General features: G+C 33.0%; 2 protein-coding genes across 2 annotated transcripts; both read left to right on the top strand.

Annotated features, from left to right (window-relative positions):
* Window positions 1-3,725: 3,725 nt before the first annotated feature.
* Window positions 3,726-4,811, top strand: LOC102665656 (secreted RxLR effector protein 161-like). Its single transcript, XM_006579016.1, has 2 exons — window positions 3,726-3,868; window positions 4,424-4,811. The coding sequence occupies exons 1-2, from the start codon at window positions 3,726-3,728 to the stop codon at window positions 4,809-4,811; spliced, it is 531 nt and encodes a 176-aa protein (XP_006579079.1).
* Window positions 4,812-4,906: 95 nt separating this feature from the next.
* On the top strand, window positions 4,907-9,198 carry LOC100778505 (phospho-2-dehydro-3-deoxyheptonate aldolase 1, chloroplastic-like). Its single transcript, XM_014775057.2, has 4 exons — window positions 4,907-5,119; window positions 5,710-5,963; window positions 8,281-8,556; window positions 9,099-9,198. Exons 1-4 carry the CDS (start codon window positions 4,907-4,909, stop codon window positions 9,196-9,198), a joined length of 843 nt encoding a protein of 280 aa, XP_014630543.2.
* The last annotated feature ends 15,265 nt before the right edge of the window (window positions 9,199-24,463 follow it).

Here is a 24,463-nt window from a genome sequence, read left to right as displayed (position 1 = left end):
ATGTAGGTCATGAATACTCCTTGGTCTTTGAATTTTAATAATTGTGCAATGTGATTTTGAACATTTTTAAGTATTCATTTTTATCATTAATTTTCCATGAAATATTAATGGAAAATGTGTATTTTTTCTTAAAAATAAGCTTAAGACTAAATCATGGTTAGATGTAAGTAAGAAAAAGAGTAAATTAAGAGATCGTTTATTTAGTATTCTATTTTTTATTTTGTTTCCAAAAATTTATATAAAAAATGAAAACAAAAAATAATATTTTTTCACCGTTGATAGAAAGTAAAATAAAAAATGTTTTGTTAGATCAAACATTTCGTAACTGTCTATTGTGTTAAACTATCAACATCACTCTCTATTTTATTCTTTTTTTTTTATTTTGTTTAAAGATCCATGGAACTAGTAACTGTCTATATTTGTTTTATATATATTTTATTTAATGAAGATCATTAACTCTCTGTATTTTATTTATATTTTTTGGTGAAGATAAATAAATACGTTGAATCCAAAACTATGAAGTGGAACCCCGCAGTCAAGCCATCTTCCCCAACAACCCCATTCCTTTATAAACCCGTGTCTCCCCTCTTATCGTAGCATATCAGAAAACCCCGTCGTATCTCTCTCTCTACGCTAGATTCTGTGTCAGTGTCTGCGAGATCATAGACACACACAACAACAACAACAATGGCGGTCACCGCTTCCAACTCTCCTTCACACCAAACCATTAGTCCCAACCCTTCCTTCTTCCTCCAACAACAACAGCAACCAATGTGCATCTTTTCCTAGGCCCAAGGCTGTTGAAATATGATAAAAATACCAATTAAACATCTTAGTATCATTTTGGTCTTAGCTGTTAAATAGTTGAATAGTGTTGAGAGTGATAGTTATAACTAACTACTAACTGTGTCTTGAATTGTATAAAAGAAGTTGTGTTGTAACAAAAAAAATAACAATACACTGCACACTTATCATTCTATCTTCTCTCCAAGAACAAAATTTTCTTTCTTTCTTCTTTCCTAAGACATAGATCACCATTAACCATCTCCTTCAATTGGTTCTAACAGATTGGCATCCAAAGCTTTTGGTTCGATTGGCACAACTCAATTCACGTTCCAGTTGAAGGATCATGGCAGGAAGCAATGACATTCTTGGAAATCTACCACTTCTTGAAGGAATCAAGAACTAAGATAAATGTTGTTCTCAAATGAGAGTTCTCTTTAGATTTCAAGGTGTGCTTGATGTTTTTGAGAAAGGAATTAAAGCACTGAGTGAAAGTGCGACTAAGGCACAAATAACAGCTTACATGGAAGAATTAAAGATTGATGGAAGAGCATTGTTTCTGATCCACCAATGTGTGGATCCAAATATCTTTGAGAAAATATAAGAAACCAATTCAACAAAGGAGGCTTGGGATACTCTTGCAGTGTGCTTCAAGGGTGACGAAAGAGTCAAGAAAGTGCGACTTCAATCACTAAGGAGGTAATATGAGTTGATTCAAATGGAGTTCAGTAAAAGGATTTCATAATACTTCACAAGGGTATTAAATCTTGTGAGTCAAATGAAGAATTATGGTGAAAAAGTCCCAAATCAATAAGTGATTGAAAAGATCATGAGAACCTTAACTCCCTCATTTGACTAGATAATTGTGGCAATTGAAGAATCAAGGGATCTAGAGGAACTGAAGACTGAAGAATTACAGGGTTCTTTAGAAGCTTAAGAATTGAAACTACTTGAGAGAGGTGTGTTAAAGACTGCAAACCAAGCTCGGCAAGCCCAGACCTCTAAAAGAAACAATGGTGGAAAGAACTGGAAGAAGGGACCAAAGAAAGGAAAATACTAAAAAGAAAACTAGAAAGATAAGCAAAGGAAGGAAGAAAAACCAGAATCCTTTAGCAAGGGATCTTAGAAGAATTCAAATGGTAAAGATGGGAAAAAGGGGTATGACAAAAGGAAGGTGCAATGTTCCAATTGTGAAAAATATGGTCACTATGCTAATGAGTGTTGGTTCAAGAAAGGGAAGACAAGTAGAAATAACAGTGAAGAAGCCAATGTTGCCCAGGAGCATGAGTCTAATTCTGATCCAGTTTTGTTGATGATGACAACCAGTGAAGGTGAATCACATAGTGAAAACTGGTATCTTGACACAAGATGTTCAAGCCATATGACTGGGTATAGGGATTGGTTGATTGAGTTTGATTCAAGCAAGAAGACTCAAATCAAACTTATTGATAGCATATCACTAATGGCAGAAGGCATGGGGAAAATTGTAATTTAGAGAAAAGATGACAAGGCTTCAATGATTGAGGAAGTTCTGTTTGTACCAGATATGAAGTGTAACCTAATGAGTGTTGGACAATTAATAGAAAAAGGATTTCCAGTGGTGATGAAGGATAACGACTTAGAATTTTTTGACTCAAGGCAAAGGTTAATGCTGAAGTCTCCACTGCCCAGAAATAGGACCCTCCAAACATCAATCAAATATGCACAAGTGGAGTGTCGTCTAGTAGCTAAAACTGATGAAGGTTGGCTTTCGCATCTCAGGTTTAGCCTTCTAAACTTTAGAAGTTTGAGTTAGTTACACAATGATGAAATGGTGATAGGTCTGCCTAGAATCACATCACTTGATAAATCATGTGAATCATGCATGCTTGGTAAGCAAGCAAGGTTAAATTTCAATCCCTGTTTACGTATGAGAGTTGTAGGTCTATTACATGTTCATTCTAACATTTGTGGACCTTTTGAGACTTTTTCACTAGGGGAAACCAGTACTTTGTGACATTTGTGGATGATTATAGTAGAATGATGTGGCTCTACATGATCAAGCACAAGAGTGATGTGTTTGAGATTCTTCAGAAGTTCAAAACTATGGCTGAAAGACAAAGTGAGAAGAAATTGAAGATCCTCAGGATAGATGGTGGAGGAGAATACACATCTAGAGAAGTTGAATGTTTTTATGAGAAAATGGGCATTCAACATGAAGTGGTTGCACTCTATACTCCTCAACACAATGGACTTGTAGAGAGGAGAAATAGGACAATCCTCAAATTATGCAGAAGTATGATGAAACAGAAGCAATTGCCAAAGTCCTTTTGGGGTGAGGTTATTGCTACTGCAACCTATCTTTTAAATAGATGACCCACTAAGAGATTACATAAGAAGGTCCCTAAAGAGGTCTGGAATGGAAAGAAACCAATGATCAGTCATCTCAAGGTGTTTGGTTCCCTATGCTACAAGCATATTCCAGATGCTAAGAGGAAGAAACTACATTATAAGAGTGAATGCATGATTTTGATTGGATATCATAGTACAGGTGCCTACAGGTTATTCAATCCAATCAAAAAGAAGGTTGAGATCAGCATATATGTGCTTGTCTGTGAAAGTGAATTCTAGGACTGGGAGAAACAAAAGGGCCAATTGAAATCAGTAATTCCTGAAGCTGACTCGCATCAGGAAGTTGAAACTAGAAATGAAGAACATAATGACTTAGACATTGAAGGAGCAAATGATACCAACCTAATGCCTGAGAGTAGTGAAGTAATTGAGGGAACTAGTGCAAATTAGAGACCGTAGAAAGATAGGCACATGCCAACCATATTTGACCAGTTTGAAATGCTACCTTATAATAATGTGGCAAACGATGGTGATCTAGTTCATTTTGTTTTACTTGCTGATACTGAACCTTTAGACTTCAAACTGCGAGAGAACAAACCTTGAAACAAGCGATGATTGAAGACCTGCAATCAATTGAGAAGAATCACACATGGGAACTGACAAAATTACCTTCAAAGAAGAAACCAATTGAGGTTAAATGGATCTTCAAGCTCAAACTAAACTCGGATGCATCAGTGGCCAGACATAAAGCCAGGTTAGTGGCTAAAGGATTTTTGTAGAAAGATGGAGTAGATTACAAAGAATTCTTTGTACCAGTGGCCAGAATTAAAACAATCAGACTAACTATGGCTCTAGCTAGCAAATGAAATTGACCTGTGTATCACTTAGATGTGAAATCTGCTTTCCTGAATGTATCTCTCAATGAAGATCTATATGTTACTCAACCACCTGGGTTTGAGATAAAAGGGAAAGAAAAGCTAGTCTACAAGTTGAATAAGGTTTTATATGGCATAAAGCAAGTCCCTAGATGCTGGAATAAGAAAATCAATTCATTTTTTTTATCAAACATGGATTCAAACAATACATAGTTGAATATGAAGTGTACTACAAGGAAGTGTTTGAATCAAGTCGAGTACTAATTTGCCATTATGTAGATGACCTATTGGTTGACATATTTCCTTGGCTTGGAATTTCTGTACACTGATAAAGGAATCCTTATGCATCAAAGAAAGTATACCATTGATATGGTAAAGTGGTTCAAAATGATGGACTGCAATCACATAATCACTCATTCTGAATTAAACTCTAGGAAGGAAGAAACGAAAGATGAAGAAAAAATGGATCATACCCACTACAAGCAACTCATTGGCTCAGTAAGGTACCACTGCAATTCAAGACTTGACCTTAGCTTTGTAGTAGGAGTAGCTAGTAGGCATATGCACGAACCAAGAAAGTCACACCTCATAGCAGCCAAGAGGATCCTCATATACTTGAAGGGTGCCAAAGACTTAGGAATTCTATTTCCAAAGAACACAAATGAGAAAATGGATGAACTGATAGGATATTGTGACTCAGACTGGTGTGATAATAAATCAGAGAGAATGAGCACTACGGGATACCTGTTTAAGCTTGCTAGAGCCCTAATTTCATGGTGTTCCAAGAAGCAACCAGTGGTGGCATTGTCAAGCTTGAAGTAGAATACATTGTTGGAACCTATGCATCATGTCAAGCAATTTGGCTTGATTTTCTACTGAAGGAGATCAAAGTTGAAGTGAAGAGACCTCTGTACTTCATGATTAACAACAAATTTGCAATCAATCATGCAAAAAATCTTGTTGCACATGGGAGAAGTAAACACATAGAAACAAGGTTCCATTTCCTAAGAGAGCAAGTGAAGAAAAGGATAATCGAAGTGACCCATTGCCCCACTCAAGATCAACCAGCTAATGTGCTTACCAAACCAGTGAGAGTGGATCGGTTTTTGAAGACCAATGGTGAACTAGGGGTTCTAAGCTGTTTAGATTGAAGGGGAGTGTTGAAATATGATAAAAATACCAATTAAACAGCTTAATATCATTTTGGTCTTAGGTTTTAAATAGTTGAATAATGTTGAGAGTAGTAGTTATAACTAACTACTATGTCTTGAACTGTATAAAAAGAGTTGTGTTGTAACAAGAAAAATAATAATACACTACACACTTATCATTCTATCTTCTCTCCAAGAACATAAATTTCTTTCCTTCTTCTTTCCTAAGGCATAGATCACCATTAACCATTTCCTTCAATTGGTTCTAACAAATCCCAGGCCTAGGCCTATCCAAGATGTTCATGCCGCTGACAACAACTCCATGAATGTAATAACCGATAAGAAGTGTGAGGCGAAGTGGACAGTGGACAACTAGAAGTCGAAAAAGGCCATTCAGCTCCCGGAATACCCGAACCAAGAGAAGCTCCAGTATCAAACTGATGATCGACTTTGAATTAATGTCAAACTAGTGGGACATTTATTGATCCACATGACCTGATTTTTATTAAGAAAATGTGAAATAAAAGAGTGAGTAATGATGCTATGTTTGACTGGTCGTGCTGTGTTAGGTGGGAAGAATGATGGGTCAATTTGCGAAATTGAGATCCAAAGAGATGAAGGAGACAGATGGGATGAAACTGTCGAGTTACAAGGGAGATAATGTGAATGGAGATGCTTTCGAGGAGAAAATGAGAATTCCTGATCCTGAAAGGCTGATCAGAGCGTACAACAAATCTGTTGTGACTCTAAGTCTTCTGAAGGCATTTGCTATGGGATGCCAATGGAATTTGGACTTCTCACAACACAACGAGCAAGGAGACAAGTACTCATGGGTAATTGAAATTCACACAGATCTAAAATAAAAATTAAAAATCTAATCAAATCGATTGTTTGGATGATTTTTTTCCCTCAAATTAATCAGTTTGTGGTTTGTGTTTTTGAAATCGAATAAAATCGTAACGCTTATACTTCGGGGTGGGCATAAAGGTCGATCTAGTTCGTTTAAGGCCCGACCCATGAAACCTATGTTCTAAGTGGACCAGGTAAATTCATTCTACAAAATAAATGGATTTTTGTAGGTTCGTATTCAGTTCACCAAGCTTGCGGATAAACGGACTAGTTCGCGGGTTCAATTAATAATTTTTTTTAAAAAAAAATATGTTTTTGGTTGTTTGGCACAACCACAAGCAAGAAAGAGGCGGGACAGGATGGGAGGCACGATGGCGTAGGGAGGCAAGACATGCAAGAAAGAAGATCAATGCGTAGAGAGGGGCAGTGCGTGCGAGCCTAGGAGGAGGGAGTGGCCTTCTCTCTTGCGGTGTTTGGTCGGGGTAAGGGATGTGCGGTGTGGTGCTGGCTGAGGTAGGGAGGTTGTGCGTGAGTTGAAGAAGAGAAAGTGATGTTGTGGGCCTCTCGGTGGAGTGAGGGCCGAGGAAAGAGATAGGTGACAAAGTGAGGGCCGAGGAAGGAGATGCATGGTGAAGTGAGGGTCGGGGAAGGAAACGCGCGACAGAGTGAAGGCTAGGGAGGGGAGGTCTGCAGTGAAATGAGGGTTTGAAAGGAGAGACTCTGAAGTTTGAAGTCTCAACCTATATAATTTTTATTTAAAAATTAATTTTGTCTTCTATGGACTACCCGCGAGCTCGCGGGTAAAATCCGTTATGTCCACGAACTTAACAGATTGAACTCAAGTATTGCTTATAATCATAAGGGTTTGTAAAAAAAAGACTCACAATCCGCGAGCTTAACGGGCCGACTCACGGACTTGAACCGTAGACCTACCCCTACTTATACTAACATTTATATTACTTTTTATGTTATAGATTTTGAGTATAACACTTGAGTTTTATAGTATTATAGTGTTATATACAAAAAACTTACACAATATGTACATTTTTTAGACGATTTCTTTAAAATATGTGATTTTAAATAAATGAAATTTTGATAGATTTATAAAATGTTTAACATATTAATAAATTTTATATATGATTTATCAACAATTTTTTTAATGTAATTTAATTTAAAAGATAAAAAAATATAAATTTAAATAAAATAATATTTTAATAAAAACTGTAAAAACTAAACTGAACTAAATCACAAATTATTGAATTAGTCTAAATTTTATTTTAAATAAAAATTAAACCAAATTAAATCATATATATTTTTTATTTTAGTTCACATAACTTTTTGATAAAAAAATCAAATCAATGAGTCACACGAAAATTCCTATATCACGAAATCCTTTTTTTTTCTTTTACTTCAATGGGTGCATCTTTTTCTTTTCTTTTCTTCCCCGTAACTTATTTTATATTTTCATGGCTTAATTATTTTCCTACTCTCTCCTTAAATCTTGTCTTGTTCTATTCATTTTCCTTCAATGAGTCAAGTTTTTCTTCCTTAAAATAAGGTTGAACAACCTCTTTCTTCCTCTAAATGGGATCGTACTATCTAGAACAATAAAATTAAAAATAAAAAACGGAGGTTGGGTTACGTGTACAGTGTCAATGTCTCTCGTTTAAATTTTTAATTTTAATAAAATTAATTTTAAATGTTAGCTTTATTATTTTTTAAAGTTTTATACTAATTAATTTTACTTTGTTATTATTTAAATTAAGTGCATTCTAATGTAGAATATTCTTTAGATATAAATATTTTTTTGGTACAAGATATAGATAAATTAATTATTTTAATGTTTTTTTAAAAATGAATTCTAAATAAACTCATTTTTTATTTTATTTTTTAAAAAATAAATTATAAATAAAATAATACGATCCCATTGTTTTCCTCTTTTTTTTTTCATAAAAAAATCAAGTGACATTATTGCCAAGCCATATATTAATAAATGAAATAAAATGATTAAATATTATTATATGTTTCTGTTACATTCATGTTTATAGCTACCTCTCCTTTTCAATATAATTTAATATTAACTATCCGTTCCAAGATTTAGCTCCCTTATCCACTTTCCGGTTTATAGCTACAGAACATCTATACATTGAACATCTTTTGTTGGTTTTTCTAATGGGGTAAAGAGAGAAAGATGGCTAAATTAAAATTTTTATAGTGCACTGCACCTATAAGAAAAAATTCTTCATTCAAGTCTTTGCAAAAAATAATTATTTTTTGGCATGGCATGACAGGTACCTAGAGCTTGCTCACCGAATTGATAACACCCTTGGATTCATGGCTGCTGCAGGCCTCACGGTGGACCATCCTATAATGAAAACAACTGAGTTTTGGACTTCACATGAATGTTTGTTACTGCCCTATGAGCAATCACTCACTAGGTTGGATTCAACTTCTGGTCTCTACTATGACTGCTCTGCCCATATGCTTTGGGTTGGGGAACGGACCAGGCAGCTCGATGGTGCCCATGTTGAGTTTCTAAGAGGAGTTATAATCCCCTTAGCATTAAGGTTTGAACATGCATGTTTCTTCTAATTCCAATTAAATTCACTTTCATCTATGAACTTGTACAAGCACGTAGAACCATAAAGTCATCCTAACGATAAAGAAGATCTATAATAATTTTTAAAAGAAATTTTTTACTTTAAATATGTCAGATATTTTTACTAACAAATGTGATTTCTTTTTTTCAATATATGAGGTCTGTTTTATTTTATAGATACTAATAGCAAATGAATTTTTTATTGATGAACCTAAAACATAAGCTTTAATTGTTTTACCTTTAAGTTGGTCCCGGAGAACCATTTCATTCTATTGCTATTTTGATATGTATCTTTAGTCTCAACTCTCTTGATATATAGTGTAATGTTGATGAATTAATAAAATGATACCATATTGCAGGTAAGTGATAAGATATAAGGTATTGCGAATTCCTGTGCCGCTGAAGATAGCTGGCTACAGAAATCAAACGTAAGGTTTTCATTTTTCAATCACCACTTGAACCAACCTTGACTGATTTTGAACATGGCTACCACACTCACTGTGACCCCAGGCTTAATGCTTCACAATCTCTTGAGCTTGCTTTCAACATTTCTGAACGCCTCAAAAAGAATAGGATCGGATCTGATCTTAACAGTATCTTTTCTCTGTAGAATGGCTTTGCTCCTTTTCCTTAAATTTTAATTTATATATGGACGCAACAAACAATGTTATTGAATAATGTTTTGTGGATAGGAGAGGAGATAGGCATAATAAGTAGTATGCTAAGGAGAGAAATAAGAAAGATCAAATGACTATTTTGTATTAAAAAAAGTATCCATGAATATTATCAAACTTGAACATGGACCATTTAGATATAAAGCTTGTGCACTTTATTTTATGTGTATATTGACAAGTAAAGCGGTCGTGTTTTTTAAATTAATTGGGTGCACATGCTATTGACAACTCCATTTAATCTCTTTCTTCTACATTAATCCTTTTTCATGATATTTTTATAGATGTCAAACTTATATTATTTTCGTGTATGCTTCGGGACAAGTCCATCTCACGATGACAAGGAGTTTAGCGTGCTACTCTTAAATGTGAAAGAAGATATTTCTAAAAGCAACTAGTGAAATTACTTATGTTAATGCTTAAAGTACATAATCTAAAGATATTATTAGGGTAAGTGAATTTTTATAATATTTTTACAAAAGTTTGTTTATATATCTTGCTATCCTTTATATGACATGATATATGACGTGTGTTACAATTATTTTAGGTTTTCATTGCATGATGAGAAGATAAAAAATGATAATACATGATGATACATGTATGTAGATTTATCTTTAATTGACGAACATGTTTATTAGTATAAGACTGTTTTAAAGGATCTTTGACAGAACGTGTTAAATGTATGTTAAGGGGAAAAAAATATTGTATTGATGAGAGTATTCTTTGAGAATTATGGATGCCATGGAAGGATGTAGTGATCGTAAACTTCTGAGAAAAATAACAAGTTTTCTTACAAGAAGACCGGTTGAAGTCCATTTGTAGACCATTAGGAGGTATTGATGAAGTAGATGTGAGAAATGGCTTTTTCATGGTGAAATTTGACTTTGCTATAAGGATAGAGAAAAAGTTAATAGTTGAGAGCCATGGATGATATATTTGACCATTACCTCACAGTTTGTCTATGGATCTTATAGGATTTTCTTTATCTAGATTGATTGGATCTTGGTTTGGATTCATTCTTCAAGTTTAACTATAGAATATTATGGTAAAAGTGTCTTTTTTGCATTGCCCTCAACTGTTGGAAAACTAGTAAAGGTGGATATAAGGACGACGAATGTATTAAGGGAAAGGTTTACTAGAGTATATGTGGAAATTAACCTTGATTAGTTTGTGTGTACGTAGTGCGAATAGGGTTTAATTAGAAATCACTAGTCTGATGTGGAATATGTAGGTTGGCATATGTTGTGAAAGAGATGTGGTTTTTATTTCCAAAATGTGAGAAATTATGCAAGAAAGTAGGCGACACAACTAGTGATGACGGTTGTTGGACCTAACCCTAACACAAAAGGAGATGCATTCTAAAAAGAAATTGTTAGTCATGCAAACCCTAATGCAAAGTTGGTGATCAACATAATTAATGGGAAGGTTGATTTGTACGGTGATTAGCTGGTCGTTACTGAAGCCAAACGACAAATCAAATCAAGACAAAATTAGTTGTGGAGGAAATGATGAAATTCTAGGAAGTCAAATAAGAATTGAAATCAATTTCATGCGCTAATTATTTTTGGCGAGGGATATATGAAAGTAGGGCCACCACAATCTGAGTCAAATAAGGGGTTATTACACAGCATAAAAAAAGACGATAAAGTTGAGAATAGGAAAAGAATGAATCATAAATGACAAGAAAATAGGAGAAATGTGGTGACTGTTGACATAATTAATCTCATTATCCAACCCTTGGTCAAACCAATAAAACAGTGAGTCCAAAAGGTGGGAATGTGGAAATGCAAATTGCACAAAGAAATAACATTGAATAATTGAATGCTTATATGGCATCAAAACTGCGATGAATGTCCAAATATTTGCCCCTAATAAACTAAGATTGGAGTATCTAGAACCACCAGATTCTATGGTAGAGGTGAGGTCACTTCAAATGATGGAAAATGGGGTAGAAGTAGATGAAATGGTGGCTGAAACACCATTGACGTATATCATGGGTTCGAGCTTCTTATGTCACAAATCAAGTTTTAATGAGTAAATTTAAAGATTTTTCAATCTTATCTTGTGAGAGGGTTTGCCAATAACCGAAGTCATCAACATACATGAGATGTTGCAAAGATATAAACTAAAATTAATTTTTATTTGAGACTCGCATACCCTTCTCTAATACCAAATTAAAAATGTTTTGGGATAGAGAAGGTTATATTTCATTAAGCAAACATGCTACCAATGTGTTTGATGCGAAAGAAGATATTGCTGCTGATTTGATTGCAAAACTTTTGAAAAATGGGAAAGAAAACTCGTGATTTCAAATTCTACAATGTTAAAGTTGTAGAAGAGGAATATAAGGACAGGGGGAAAGGGCTTGAACAAGAAGTTCTCAATTCATACTATAACATATTTGCTTTAGAGATGAAGGTTGCCCTGCTAACTTATGGGTCAGTTGCAACAACTTGAAAGCAGAACCGATGACATTTAGTAACTCGCATACGAGGTCCAAGTAGAAGGTGCAATGTGTCTCAAGCTCCTTGACGCTATTGGAGTATTAGTATTTGTGTCTTTATTACAAATTATCAATTTGTATGATGTGTATGAATCATCATACGTGTTGCAAATTCATATAATCTAATTTTTTAAAAAGAATTAAAAATATATATTTTTAATGTTTTTTTTAATAAATTTAGTTATAATTTTTTAATAATATTTGTGTAAATATTATTACGTTAAAGTAGGTTTTTATTTTTGGTTTTATTATAATTAATTTTGATCTAATAATATATTTTTTTACATATATAAATTTTAAATAAAAATCATAAGTTTAATAAAAATTTATATACATAAAAAATTAAATGTTACAAAATTTATTATGTAAATTTATATATGCATTAAATATACATTAAAAATTTTAGTGTTAAATATAACGACATTAATTATTTTATAATATAATTGACATATTAACTCAATTGATTAGATTATTATATTAATAACACGAAAGTGACATATTTAAAACTTATATGAATAATTAATTTTAAATTATTTCATAAAACATATTTTTAATCATCCCTACAATTATTCATTCCCAACATACAACAAATTAACCCTGAACATAATTATGTAGCTTTCATGCATAGAGTAGGATTGGTGTAACATTCAAAGAAAGAAAATGAGTTGTATAAAACCTTCAAACCTTCAAACCTTCAAACCTTCACATTAGTCAAGGGCTTTTCTTCCACACATCATCTCAAGAATAAGCACATGCACCAAAGCTATAGACATCACTTTTCTTAGTTAGTTGACCATAAAGTGCATATTCAGGTGCTATATATATATCCATGAGTACCATGCTACTCTAGCGTTTAGATGAGACATACTTTCACTGCTCCGTTTGCCTAGCCCGATATCTCCAAACCTTGCTCTCTTATCTTCATCAAGTAGTATATTGGTGGCTTTGATATCTCTTTGAAAAACCTCAGGTTAAACTCCAAAGTGCAAATAAACCAAAGCATTTGTCACATCCAAGATTATGTTTTTCCTTTCTAGAGGTGTGACTGTCTGCAATTCAGGAGGTTTGTTTTATCTCATTTTCCGCTTCTGGTCCAAATTAGTAAAATAACAAATCCCATCATAGACATAATTGAGGTCTGCAAGCAAATTTGGCAACTTATATTGCAATAGCATCTGTGAATTTTTAAACAACACTACACCCTACTTCTCTAGGTAAACTAGTCTAAATCATATATTGCCAAACATATGATTGTAATTAAAGTGTAAATGGAGGGGCAACTTGCTGAAATTGCTGGAGGAATAGCCACCTACAAAGGCCACCAACGTCCCAATTGAAATCCAGATGCAACCCTAATGTTGGGACACTGTAATGCACTTCATTTCCCTAAATTTCCCTCTCCACTGCACTGCATTCCAACCAAATTTACGGGGGCATTAGTGTAAATGTAACTGTGGAGGACAATCTTGTCATTTTCTCTACGTGGTCAAATATGTGTAATTTTGAATTTTTGTTTTAAAAATAAATATTAAAAAGATTACCCCCTTAGCATATTACCCGTAAGGACTCTCAACCATCCATCTTTTTTATATTATATCCAACGGTCGTTATTGAATTTGATCACCAAACTCTATTTTGCAAACTTGACCACTTAGAATTATTCCATGAATAGACCAGATATAGTTTATGATTTATTTGATACACATATATGACAAATATAGTATTATAGGACGAATAGTTGGACAATTATTAATGGATGCAGGAATAAAAACTTTTAGGAATTTACTTGCTGATTTTTCCATCTATCTATGCTCCAAACACACAACTGTTCGCATGAAGAAAACTAATGGATGTCAAGATTTTTTATATGCATCGGTTTCTTAATTATTTTTTTTGGTTTCCGTAATAATTTTTATGGTTCTCATAGTGTTATATCACTCATAAAAAATTCAAATAGAATTTTACTTCAATGCAAAAAATCAAAAAAACCGCAAGAAACTTTAAAAAATTTAAACATTTAAATTTTTTTATTATAACTTAATTATTATTCCAATAAAATAATTAATTCATTTTTTCAGTTTTTATATATACAAATAATAAATATGAATAAATGAAGAAAATATTAAATATAAATTAAAAATAAAAAATTACATAACATTAAAAGGAAATGTGTAACAATAAAAAATACATTTTTATATAATAATAGATAATTAAATACAATAACATAGAAATAAAAAACATAATGATGAAAAAAATATTACATAAAATTAATTATTATTTTCATTTCTGAAATGTTCCCAAATATATTCAACTAAATCTGCTTGAAGTTGGTGGTGTCTTTGTTTGTAGTGAACCTCTGCTCTTCTTTGGAAGTATGTTGATCTCATACTAGGGTGAGCACCTATTAGAGTTGACATGTTATTACCTACACTATTGTAATCAATATTATTTTGATACGTGTCAGGTTTGTCCTCAACAATCATGTTATACAATATGATGCATGCATAGATGATATTCTTCATTTTATCAACATCCCAAAAACATGTCGGATCACGTATAATTGCGAATCGAGATTGGAGCACTCCAAACATCCGTTCTACATCCTTTCTTGCTGATTCTTGTCATTATTTCCGCTTTTCTCCTTATGGCATTGAGATGGTCTTCACAAACGTGACAAAGTCTGGATAAATGTCATCCGCTAAATAATATCTCATATTATATTGGGTTCTATTCACTGTGAATTGCATTGCGGGTGCACGTCCTGACAAAACTTCATCAAACACATTAGATCCATTTAACACAGTAATGTCATTATTTGAACCAGCGGTGCCAAAAAATGCATGTCTAATCCACAAGTCTTGTGATGTCACGACTTCAATAATTATTGTTGGGTTGTGATGATCGCCTTAACAAAATGGACTTTTCCATGCAACTGGATAATTTTTTCATTCCTCGTGCATACAATCAATGGAACCTAACATACCTGGAAATCTGTGTGCCACTCCTATTTGTAGTAGTCATTCAGTGTCTTCGTTATTTGGTCTTCTCAAGTAGTCATTCCCAAATATGGTGCAGATGCCAGATACAAATCACTCCAAGCATTTCATTGCAGTTGTTTCACCAATTTGAACTTATTTATCACCACTGTCAGCAAGTGATCCATAAGCCAATAAACAAATACAGTTGTGTACTTCTGCAATGGAGATAGGCCTTTTCGACAAAGTGCATCGACTCTCATTTGAAAGTATTCATCATGATTGTTGAGCGCGTCTACAATTCGGAGAAACACATGCCTTCGCATACGAAACCTTCTTCGGAAAATGTCTGTGTACATAGGATTTTCTGAAAAATAGTCATTGAGCAATCGATCATGACCTTCTTCACGATTACAACGTACCACTTTTCTTCTTTGGCTATGCCTAGTGGTGTTGCCATGTAGTTGTTGTTGACTCTCAAGTATCAATGTAATTATTTCTTCATTTGTGTTGTCTTCCAATTCCTCATCTATCATTTGATCTAAAACTCCATCTAAATCAATGTTTGGATCCATTATATGGTAACTGAAGTGTTTGAAATATAAGAGAAATGTTGTGTATTTTGCATGAGAACATGTGAGAATGATGAAACATTGGGCATTTATATAATTTCATTTATAACGGCTAGTTTTATAATGGCTAGTTTTATAACGACTAGTTTCATAACGGCTAGTTATATAACGACTAGTTTCATAACAACTAGTTTCATAACGACTAGATTTATAACAACTAATTTTACAACATAAAATTCTGAATTTAAGATACAACAAAAACCTACACTACTAAAATTAAATATCAAGCACAACATTAGCATAACATTCATACATAAGAACTAAACATTTAATATCCTAATTTTTTCCTAATAGTCACAAAAATATTCATGGTCTTTGTGTTGTTGTTCAGACATGTTGGATGTATCCTTCATGAGGATTTCATACTCCATACGTCGTTCCTGCTCTTGCAGACGCCTTTCCTGTGCCTCCTTTAACTGAATAAGTTTTGATGTGTTCACATTTTTTACCTTCATTACATTTTATATGCCAGATAAATCGAGTGTTAGAAGATTATTTTCCTTTGCTCTTCCTTTTTGCCGCTTTTTGTCCAATTGGGCGAGACATTAGCGTATCATATTCTTCAACTTCAATGGGTGCTCTGGGTTAGAAGATGGCGAGTAATTTCCAGAAGCAAAAACCTTTGTTCTTTTTTAACACTTTGACATAAATTCTGCATCGAATTTTGGTTGATCTTTCAACAACAACCAAACATGCTCAACCTCAAATTTTTTACCTGTATCCTGTGAGTAAATCATATGAGCATCAGCCCAGACATCCTTCTTTGAACTTCCATTTCTCCTATGTTTATCTGCTTGTTTATAGCACCCATTAAACTTCATTGCTAGGTACAAAATTGGATAAAAAAAAGGCCTATAACATGTGTTTGGGTTGGTGGTTGACTATAAATTTATGGATTTTGAGAACTACCACTAGTACGTGACTCTACATTGAATGAAGGATGCATATAGTGGATACATAATATACAGTGGTGGATTTTGAGAATTTTCACTGGTATGAGGTGGTGGTGGATACATAACATATTGTGATGGATTTTAAAAATTTTCACTGGTAGGGGGTGGTTGATTTTGCAAGTAACTACAGTAACATTGATAATTATATTGGTTGGGATCCATTTTTGAGAGAATAAAAAAGATTGAGGCTTGATAGGAACAAGGAAAAAATCCTAATTATTAACTTATTTACAACGAAAGTTTTAGGTTTTAAATAATTTTTTTATATAATCTATTTTATCTTCCATTAATTTTTTTTTTCAATTACTCCACTTCTCCATTTAATTTTGCCACTTCTCTAGAATTTTCCCCCTTCCCCACACGTTGTCTTTCCCACTTCCCCACACACTCTCCACCCCCACCCCACCCATCTTCTCTCTTTTCTCCGCCAGACCTCCACATGCACACCCTTCTTCTCTCTTTTCTCCGCCACACCCACATGCCTCTTTCACTTCCCTCATTCTCTTTGTGTTCTTTTCTTCAGTGCACCACCATTATCATGGCACCATCTTCGCAACACCACCATTGCGTCACCACCATCACACCACCACCATCATGGCCTTTCCCTCGTGCAACCACCGTCATCCCTCTTGCCATCATTGCGGCCCCTCCCTTGCGCAACTATTGTCACAACCCCTTGATTTGGTGATTCTGTTCTTAAATTTTTTTTTCCATTCTCAAATTACTTGTTTAATGTTCTTTAATTTTGGTTCTATGTTGCTCTTGTTCGTTGTGTTGTTCTGTGTTTTGTGCTCTCATTGTTCTTTCTGTTGTTTTTCCTCTCTTTTTTACATGGTGGTTGATGTTAGATATTAATATTTTAAAGTTAAGCACAAGTTCCTTATATAAGAAATGTCTCTCTAGTGCAAGGTTTCTTCATGACATTGCATCTTGGTATGAAGGAACGACTGGAGAACCCTGCGTTGGAAATGCTCTTAATGATTTTCAACTGTATAATTCCCAAAAGAGCCTTTTTAAGAAACCATCCTCCAAATAAAGAATTTGCAAAATCAGATTTCATTAAATTAATAAAGCTATTTTTTTCCAGTGAGGGATCCAAAATTACGCTCTAAAAGGTAAAGACAAAACTGCAAATCTGGACCTTTTTTTTTTATATCTGTGCCCCTATTCTTACCATTAAGATCCTGAATACCCCTTTTTAAATTAAGTACAAAGATATCCCTTTTTTTCTTTTTTGCATTGTGAATTCGGGTCCTTATCCACCAAATTCACAACTTGTTTATGAAAAATCGTTTTACACTCACGTTAAGAATTCGATTTTCCCATAACCAAATTCTTAACAGTTTTTTTTTGTTTTTTCCTTTTTTTATTGTTTTTGTTATTTAAAAAATATTTTTAATTAGATAAATTATTTTTTCCTTTTTTTATACTAATTTTTTTTGTCTTATACATTTTAAAACATTTATTTTGGTTTTTTTATTGTGAAATTTGACTTAGTAAAGTTATTAAAGATTTTAAGTGCAAAAAGTGGGTTTGGGCTTTAACTCAACCCTATAAAATCAACTTGTAAGGTGAGAATTGTTCTCCACTTATATAATTTATCTCGACACTATTTTTATTCGATGTGGGATTTTAACCATGTCTCTTTTAGAATTCCATTGTCAAGAGAACACCTGTATCGCTTCCAATATCTTTTCTCAACACTCATATATACCTAGTGCATATAGCTACGGACGAGTTCATTCTGTTTTTGAACCTTTGTACAAATTGTTTGGGAGAAAAATAATTACCTCTAGAAGATATACGTGTATAAGGGTATATTAGGGAAGAATCAAGCTTTGAAATATAGCAACAAAATTTTTCCTAAAATCAATCGTTTTGTTTTGAAATAAAAGATATTGGAATTTAGAAAAGAGGAAAAAAAGAAAGAATATACATTATACATATGAGGGATCAGAGGATCAAGAAGACAAAACTAATCCTCCAAATTAGAAAAAAGCTAAAAGAAAATAGGTAAACAAAGTAGCATAAGGACCCACAAAGCTATCCAATTTGTTGCAACAAACATGAGGAGAGAACAAAAGAAATGCAATAAAAACAATCTTATGAAACAATGTGTAAGAGAAAAGTTACACCCTTTGCAATGTCATTCATGTTGGAAGTTTTAGAGGATCCTATAGAAGCATAATTGCTAGATCAAAAGGATGTGGAAACTGGAAACAAAACCAACTCCTCTACCTAGTCATCCATCAGTCCCTCTGAAATTCATGTTTTGTGAGAAAAAAAACCCGAAAATAATAAAACAATCAAGTTGTCTGTCACAATTATTACACCAATAAGGAAACATTGAAAAGTACATGTCTAGAATAATTTTACTTCTAAACAAATTTTTTATTCAAATCCTTGAATTGAATTATTGTTTTTTGGCAAAAAAAAAATCCTGCTATTTTCCCCTACTTCAACAGTTAATTTGTAAATCATGAATATAATGTTGTTTTTAATCATGAACCACTATATATATATATATAGAGAGAGAGAGAGAGAGAAAGAGAGAGAGAACGGATTAAATTATACAAATATAACTTTGACATTATATTCATGATTAAAAATGTTGTTTTTCTGCTTACTTTTTAATTGCCAAATGAACTCCTTTTCTTTCATTGTTCTATTATTCAAAACCTGACTCCTCACCACAAAAAAGTAAATGCACCATAAAAGTTCAATTCATTTCAAGTTACTGAGATCCATAAAAAAAATTGTCTCAAAGTCATTGTATCAAAAAGAAAATTCTGCATAGAATTTGTGAGAGACTTATAAGTTTAGCCTCACCATGGGACGTTCTATTGCAATTAACAACATCATACAATTATTTTGGTTATGCATGAACAATTATGGTAATTATGCAGAAACTATCATGAGTTAGAAAACACTTTTATTTCTGATAATATAGACTTATCTATATCTAACATTGGTTTTACCCTTAATTGCATCTTCTACCTATATATAAAGGTTGATCATCTGTTATTGGCACTTGGGTGAAGGGCAACCTATTATTGCAAGGATTATTGTTGTCAATGTTTTGCAATCTAGTGTTATTTTGAAGACTAAGGAAGGAGGAAAAATAGTGGTGATAAAAAAAAATATTGTATAAACCAGTTAAGTGTTGACATTTTTGCAGTTCTTTACTTTGATTTTCCATTTAGAAGTAACGTAACTGCCAAAGTTCAAATAAACATAAATTAACTTCAGCACAAATAAAAAAAATGAAATGAAAGGAGGTGTTAGTACCTGATTTGTAAACTCTTCACGCCCCTGTTCAATTTAATCATTCTGCTGTTAAATGCAGAAGGATGGACTTGCTTCATCATGTTGCTCTTAAACAAACTATCTTGTAAGTATTCTATCGTCTTATTGGCACCTAAATAAGGACATTATACTTAAGCCTAGCTCACAATAATAAGAAATTCCAAACTAAAACTAAATTAGCCATAATATGTTACAAATTTGAACTTCAATTGCAACCATACATACCTACCTCAGTCATATCTAGAAAATAAAATTCTTTCATGAGTTACCCAATGTTCCTTAATGATTTCAGTATATCTAGAAAATAAAATATATCATTTCATGCATTAGTATCACAAAACCAATCGACTATAAAAAGCACTGAAAAATACTTTATTTGATGGAAGCAATTGAAGAATCCTAGTGACAGCTCAAATGCAAAGTGCATAAAACCTAGTGTATTACAGGTTATCATATACCATATTGATTTGATGTTAAAAAATAAAAAAAAAGGGTTATGTTTGTGTACCGTTGATCCTTGCCTCCTTGGAGTAGAAGATAGGGTCCTTATTTTTCCTATGAATGCCAAAAGATTTATATTATATTAGGATTTCAATGATAGAGAGGGTGAGTCTTCAAGCTTCTTCCATAGGGCTGCAATAGTAAGTTCATCTTCAATCCAACACATATCAGCGTGGAATTTTATATTATATTGGGAAGCACAAATTAGAATAAGAAATTAGAGAAATAATATATTAGTGGAGAACATGCTACTATTAGTAGAGCATAAATAAATAGAAAAAATATAAAAGAATTAAGAAAACATGAATACCTTCCATATGAGTTTAGAGTTAGATGTACTTATCAAAGTTTCTCTTTAAGTAACATGTAGGCTTCCTACATATGCTTTGTCTTGAAACAAACTGAAGCACACCTTTCATGTGCAACATCAAACCTTATATTTCAACTGAAAATGATATAACCTTTTGAAGCACATCAATTGGCTTTTCATTCTTACCTCACTTTTTCCTCTTTAAAACTGCCAAAAGTACATATTGTTATACTAAACACATGTTATGTATGGACCCACGTTAGTAAAATATCTAGTCTTGAAATCAAGTAGGCACAATTCATATTGTTATAATAAACACCTCCCTACCTAAGAATTTAGTTCAAACAAGTTAAGGGATCAGTGGACAGAGAGTTATAATCAAAATAAAATTTATATCATTAATATCATGTCTTTTATGCATCGTCAGAAATGAAATCTTAGAGTGTCTTCTTTAAACTAAATTAGTGCCTCGTAATCTTGTAGAAATGCATGTACTTCCTCTATGTTATGGCATGCTTCACTCGAAGCTTTCACACTACAACATTCAAATAATTTTTTGCTAGTTTTCCATACTGAAGTCCTACCTACTTTCTATATCATCCACCTATTATTAAGAGGTAGGCATTAAAGGTGTGCCTCTAGTTGCACTCACCACAGGGATTGTGTTCATGTCATTCTTTGTTGGATCATTCTTTAGAGTCATAAAAGGTGTGTCTCTAATTGTATTCACTGCCACAACATGAGATTATTTATGGTATTTCCTATCTAAATTGATTGGATGACTTCATCTCTCCTTTCTCTGGCATGAAAAGTTGAAATTCTTTCAAACTCAAGTTTATTTCAACTTCCCACCATATTGGATTTGATCAAATCTAGACATGGAAATAAATTTCTACTTTTATCAATATGCAGAGAATTATTTAACTGCCCATTGTATTTAGGAACTCTAAGAGCTTTTTTAGTAAACAAAGCTCTTAAGTTGTAAAGATAAAAAATAAAAGGCTTCATGCAGGAAGACAAACAAACAACAAAAATATTAGTGTTTCTTTCATCTATGCAGAGCACTTAATTGAACTAAAAACATTATTGGTCAGTGAAATGAAGTAGTTTGAAGGTGCCATAGGTTGTACACCAATGAAATATTATATAGTCGAATTGTAATTTTTCACCTAGTTCAAGATGCATTGAAACAAAATATGAGCTTTCAACTCAAATTGTCTTCCAAATGAAAGATAAACAATTCACAGGAAGATTATTGTGCTTTTTCAATTCTGCCTCTGCATCACCCACACTCAACAAAATAATTCAAATACAAAAGCCATAAGGAGTGATGTATAAGGGAGAAGAAAAATAGAACTCACTGGTGTAAAAATTTTAAGGGTTTCCTAGATTCTCACAAATAATAAATAAACCAATGATGTGTATCTTTCTCCATAGTGAGGCTTCTTTCCGATGTACTTTGATTTCTTGAAAGATGAGAGAAACAAGATTTCACTCTCTTAACTATTCTTTCTGTCTCTCTACGTTTGTGATGACAGGGATTAGAGAAAACATTTTTTTGTCAGGAAGAGGATTTTATTTCACGTTAGTGGGTATTAACCCCCTTTTATAACCACTACTCCTATCTAGTAGTAGTTACCTCTAGAAACTTCTCTTATTTAACCCAATTACAATTTAGTCTTTAATTATTATTTATTTATTTATTTATTAGTCCCTACACAAGTCACATGCCTCTCACATGAGACATTAATTCTAACATTCTCCCACTTGGCTCATGTGACATTACTAAACATTATGGACTAAATAAATAAATAGATTAAATTAACATAATGTGCATTAAAAAGGATTAAACCATTCTATACATTGGGTACATCATAATTTCATGATTAAGAATAAGAACCAATTCGAGTCATGGTGGTTGTACATCACTTAATCGACATAGTCTCTTCCATGTACTATAAATTAGTCTTCTCCTTAATATGATCATTAGTTAGGCATAATTGGTCCAACATAATGTCTTTATTCAAGATAAACCTATTAACATTACTCTAACACAAACATGCATGCAAACATAGAGAATAGGTAATCAAAAACATATCATAAATGAGCTCAAAGTGTTAGTAAAATGAATAAGATAAATTACACTTATTGATCATCAATAACAATAATGCTCATACTTTCAACATGTTCTATAAATGTCTTGGGCGATAATCCCTTATTCAAAGGGTAAGCTATCATAAAGTTTGTGCTAATATTTTCTATTGACATTCTTTGTTTCTGAACTTCTTCCTTCACAACAAAGTATTTCAATTTCATATGTTTAGCACCCTTAGAGTACTCGTCGTTCTTAAAAAAATACTATTGTGGAGTTATCACAACACATTTTTAGCGGCCTGGCAATACTATCGACAATTCCAAGCCTTGAAATAAAGTTCTACAACCAATTAGCCTGAATTGTAGCCTCAAGAGATGCTACAAATTCAGTCTTCATGGTAGATGCAATAACAACTGATGCATATGGAATTGTTTCCATTTGTTTTCGTTCCATATCATTTCTAGGATATTGTGCGAGACTAAATTTGTCTCCTTTCTAAATTGGAATAAGTGATGCTAAATACCTTTTCATCCTGAATCTCTCTAGTATTTTATTAATATATATTTTCTGAGATAAGCCTAACAATCCTTGTGATCTATTACGAAATATTTCTATCCATATCACATAGCTTACCTCACCCATATCTTTCATTTCAAAGTTATTATAGAGAAATTTCTTAGTCTCATGAAGAAGACCAACATCATTAGTTGCAAGCAATATATCATCAACATACAAAATTAAAAAAATAACCTTACTCCCATTGACCTTCAGATATATATACCGATCAACAGTATTTTCCTTAAATCCAAAGGAAACAATGGTATCATGAAACTTCAAATACCATTGGCAAGAAGCTTGCTTAAGACTGTATATTGATTTATTTAATTTGCACACCATGTGTTCCTTTCCTTCAACTGAGAACCCCATTGGTTGGTCCATATAAACATTCTCCTCTAAATCTCCATTAAGAAAGACATTTTTCACATCCATCTGATGTAGCTCCAAGTCATAATGGGTTACAAATGTCATGATAATCCTGAAAGAATCCTTTCATGAGACAGGTGAAAACGTCTCTTTATAATCAATGTCATCTTTTTGAGTAAATTCCTTAGCAACAAGTCTAGCCTTGTAAAGTTCAAGGTTGCCATGAAGTCATGTTTAGTCTTGAAGACCCACTTACAAGCAACTCTCTTACAACCCTTTGATAATTCTACAAGGTCTTAAACACCATTATGTTCCATGGAATTTATCTCTTCTTTCATGACATTTAACCACCTCTCAGAATTATCACAGCTTACAGCTTGTGAAAACGAAACTAGATCATTACCATTAATGCTTAAGTCTATTTATGTTTCATGTAGGTATACCACATTGTCATTCGAAATAGCTGGTCTCCTTTCTCTTTGAGACCTCCTTAATGTTACTTCTTGTGATTCTTCCACAATAGGTTCATTATGTATCATGGGCTCATTATTGTGTTGTACTTCTTCATTATTGTTTGTAACAACACCTAAAGGAGCAATCACCTTACTGCTAAAGGGACTTGCACTCTAACTTCTTTAATTTCCACTTCTCGTGGAACTGTACTCCCATTGATTTCACCATTTTCAATGAACCTTACATTTCCAGTTTCAACAATTCTCATACTATGATTAGGACAATAAAACATATACCCCTTTGACTTTTCTAGATAACCAATGAAATATCCACTAATTGTTCTTGCATCCAATTTTCTTTCTTGCGAATTATAAATCCTTATTTCTGTCTGGTAACCCCAAACATGCAGGTGCCTTATACTAGATGTCCTATTTGTCCACAGTTCAAAAGGTGTCTTTGGAACTGCCTCACTAGGAACCCTATTTAACAAATACATGACAATTTTCAAGGCATACATCCACAAAGATACGGGTAAAGTTGAATTGATTAACA

Source organism: Glycine max, chromosome 4 (assembly GCF_000004515.6).
Source record: "Glycine max cultivar Williams 82 chromosome 4, Glycine_max_v4.0, whole genome shotgun sequence".
NCBI lineage: Eukaryota > Viridiplantae > Streptophyta > Magnoliopsida > Fabales > Fabaceae > Glycine > Glycine max.
This window is presented reverse-complemented; position numbering and strand designations above follow the sequence as displayed.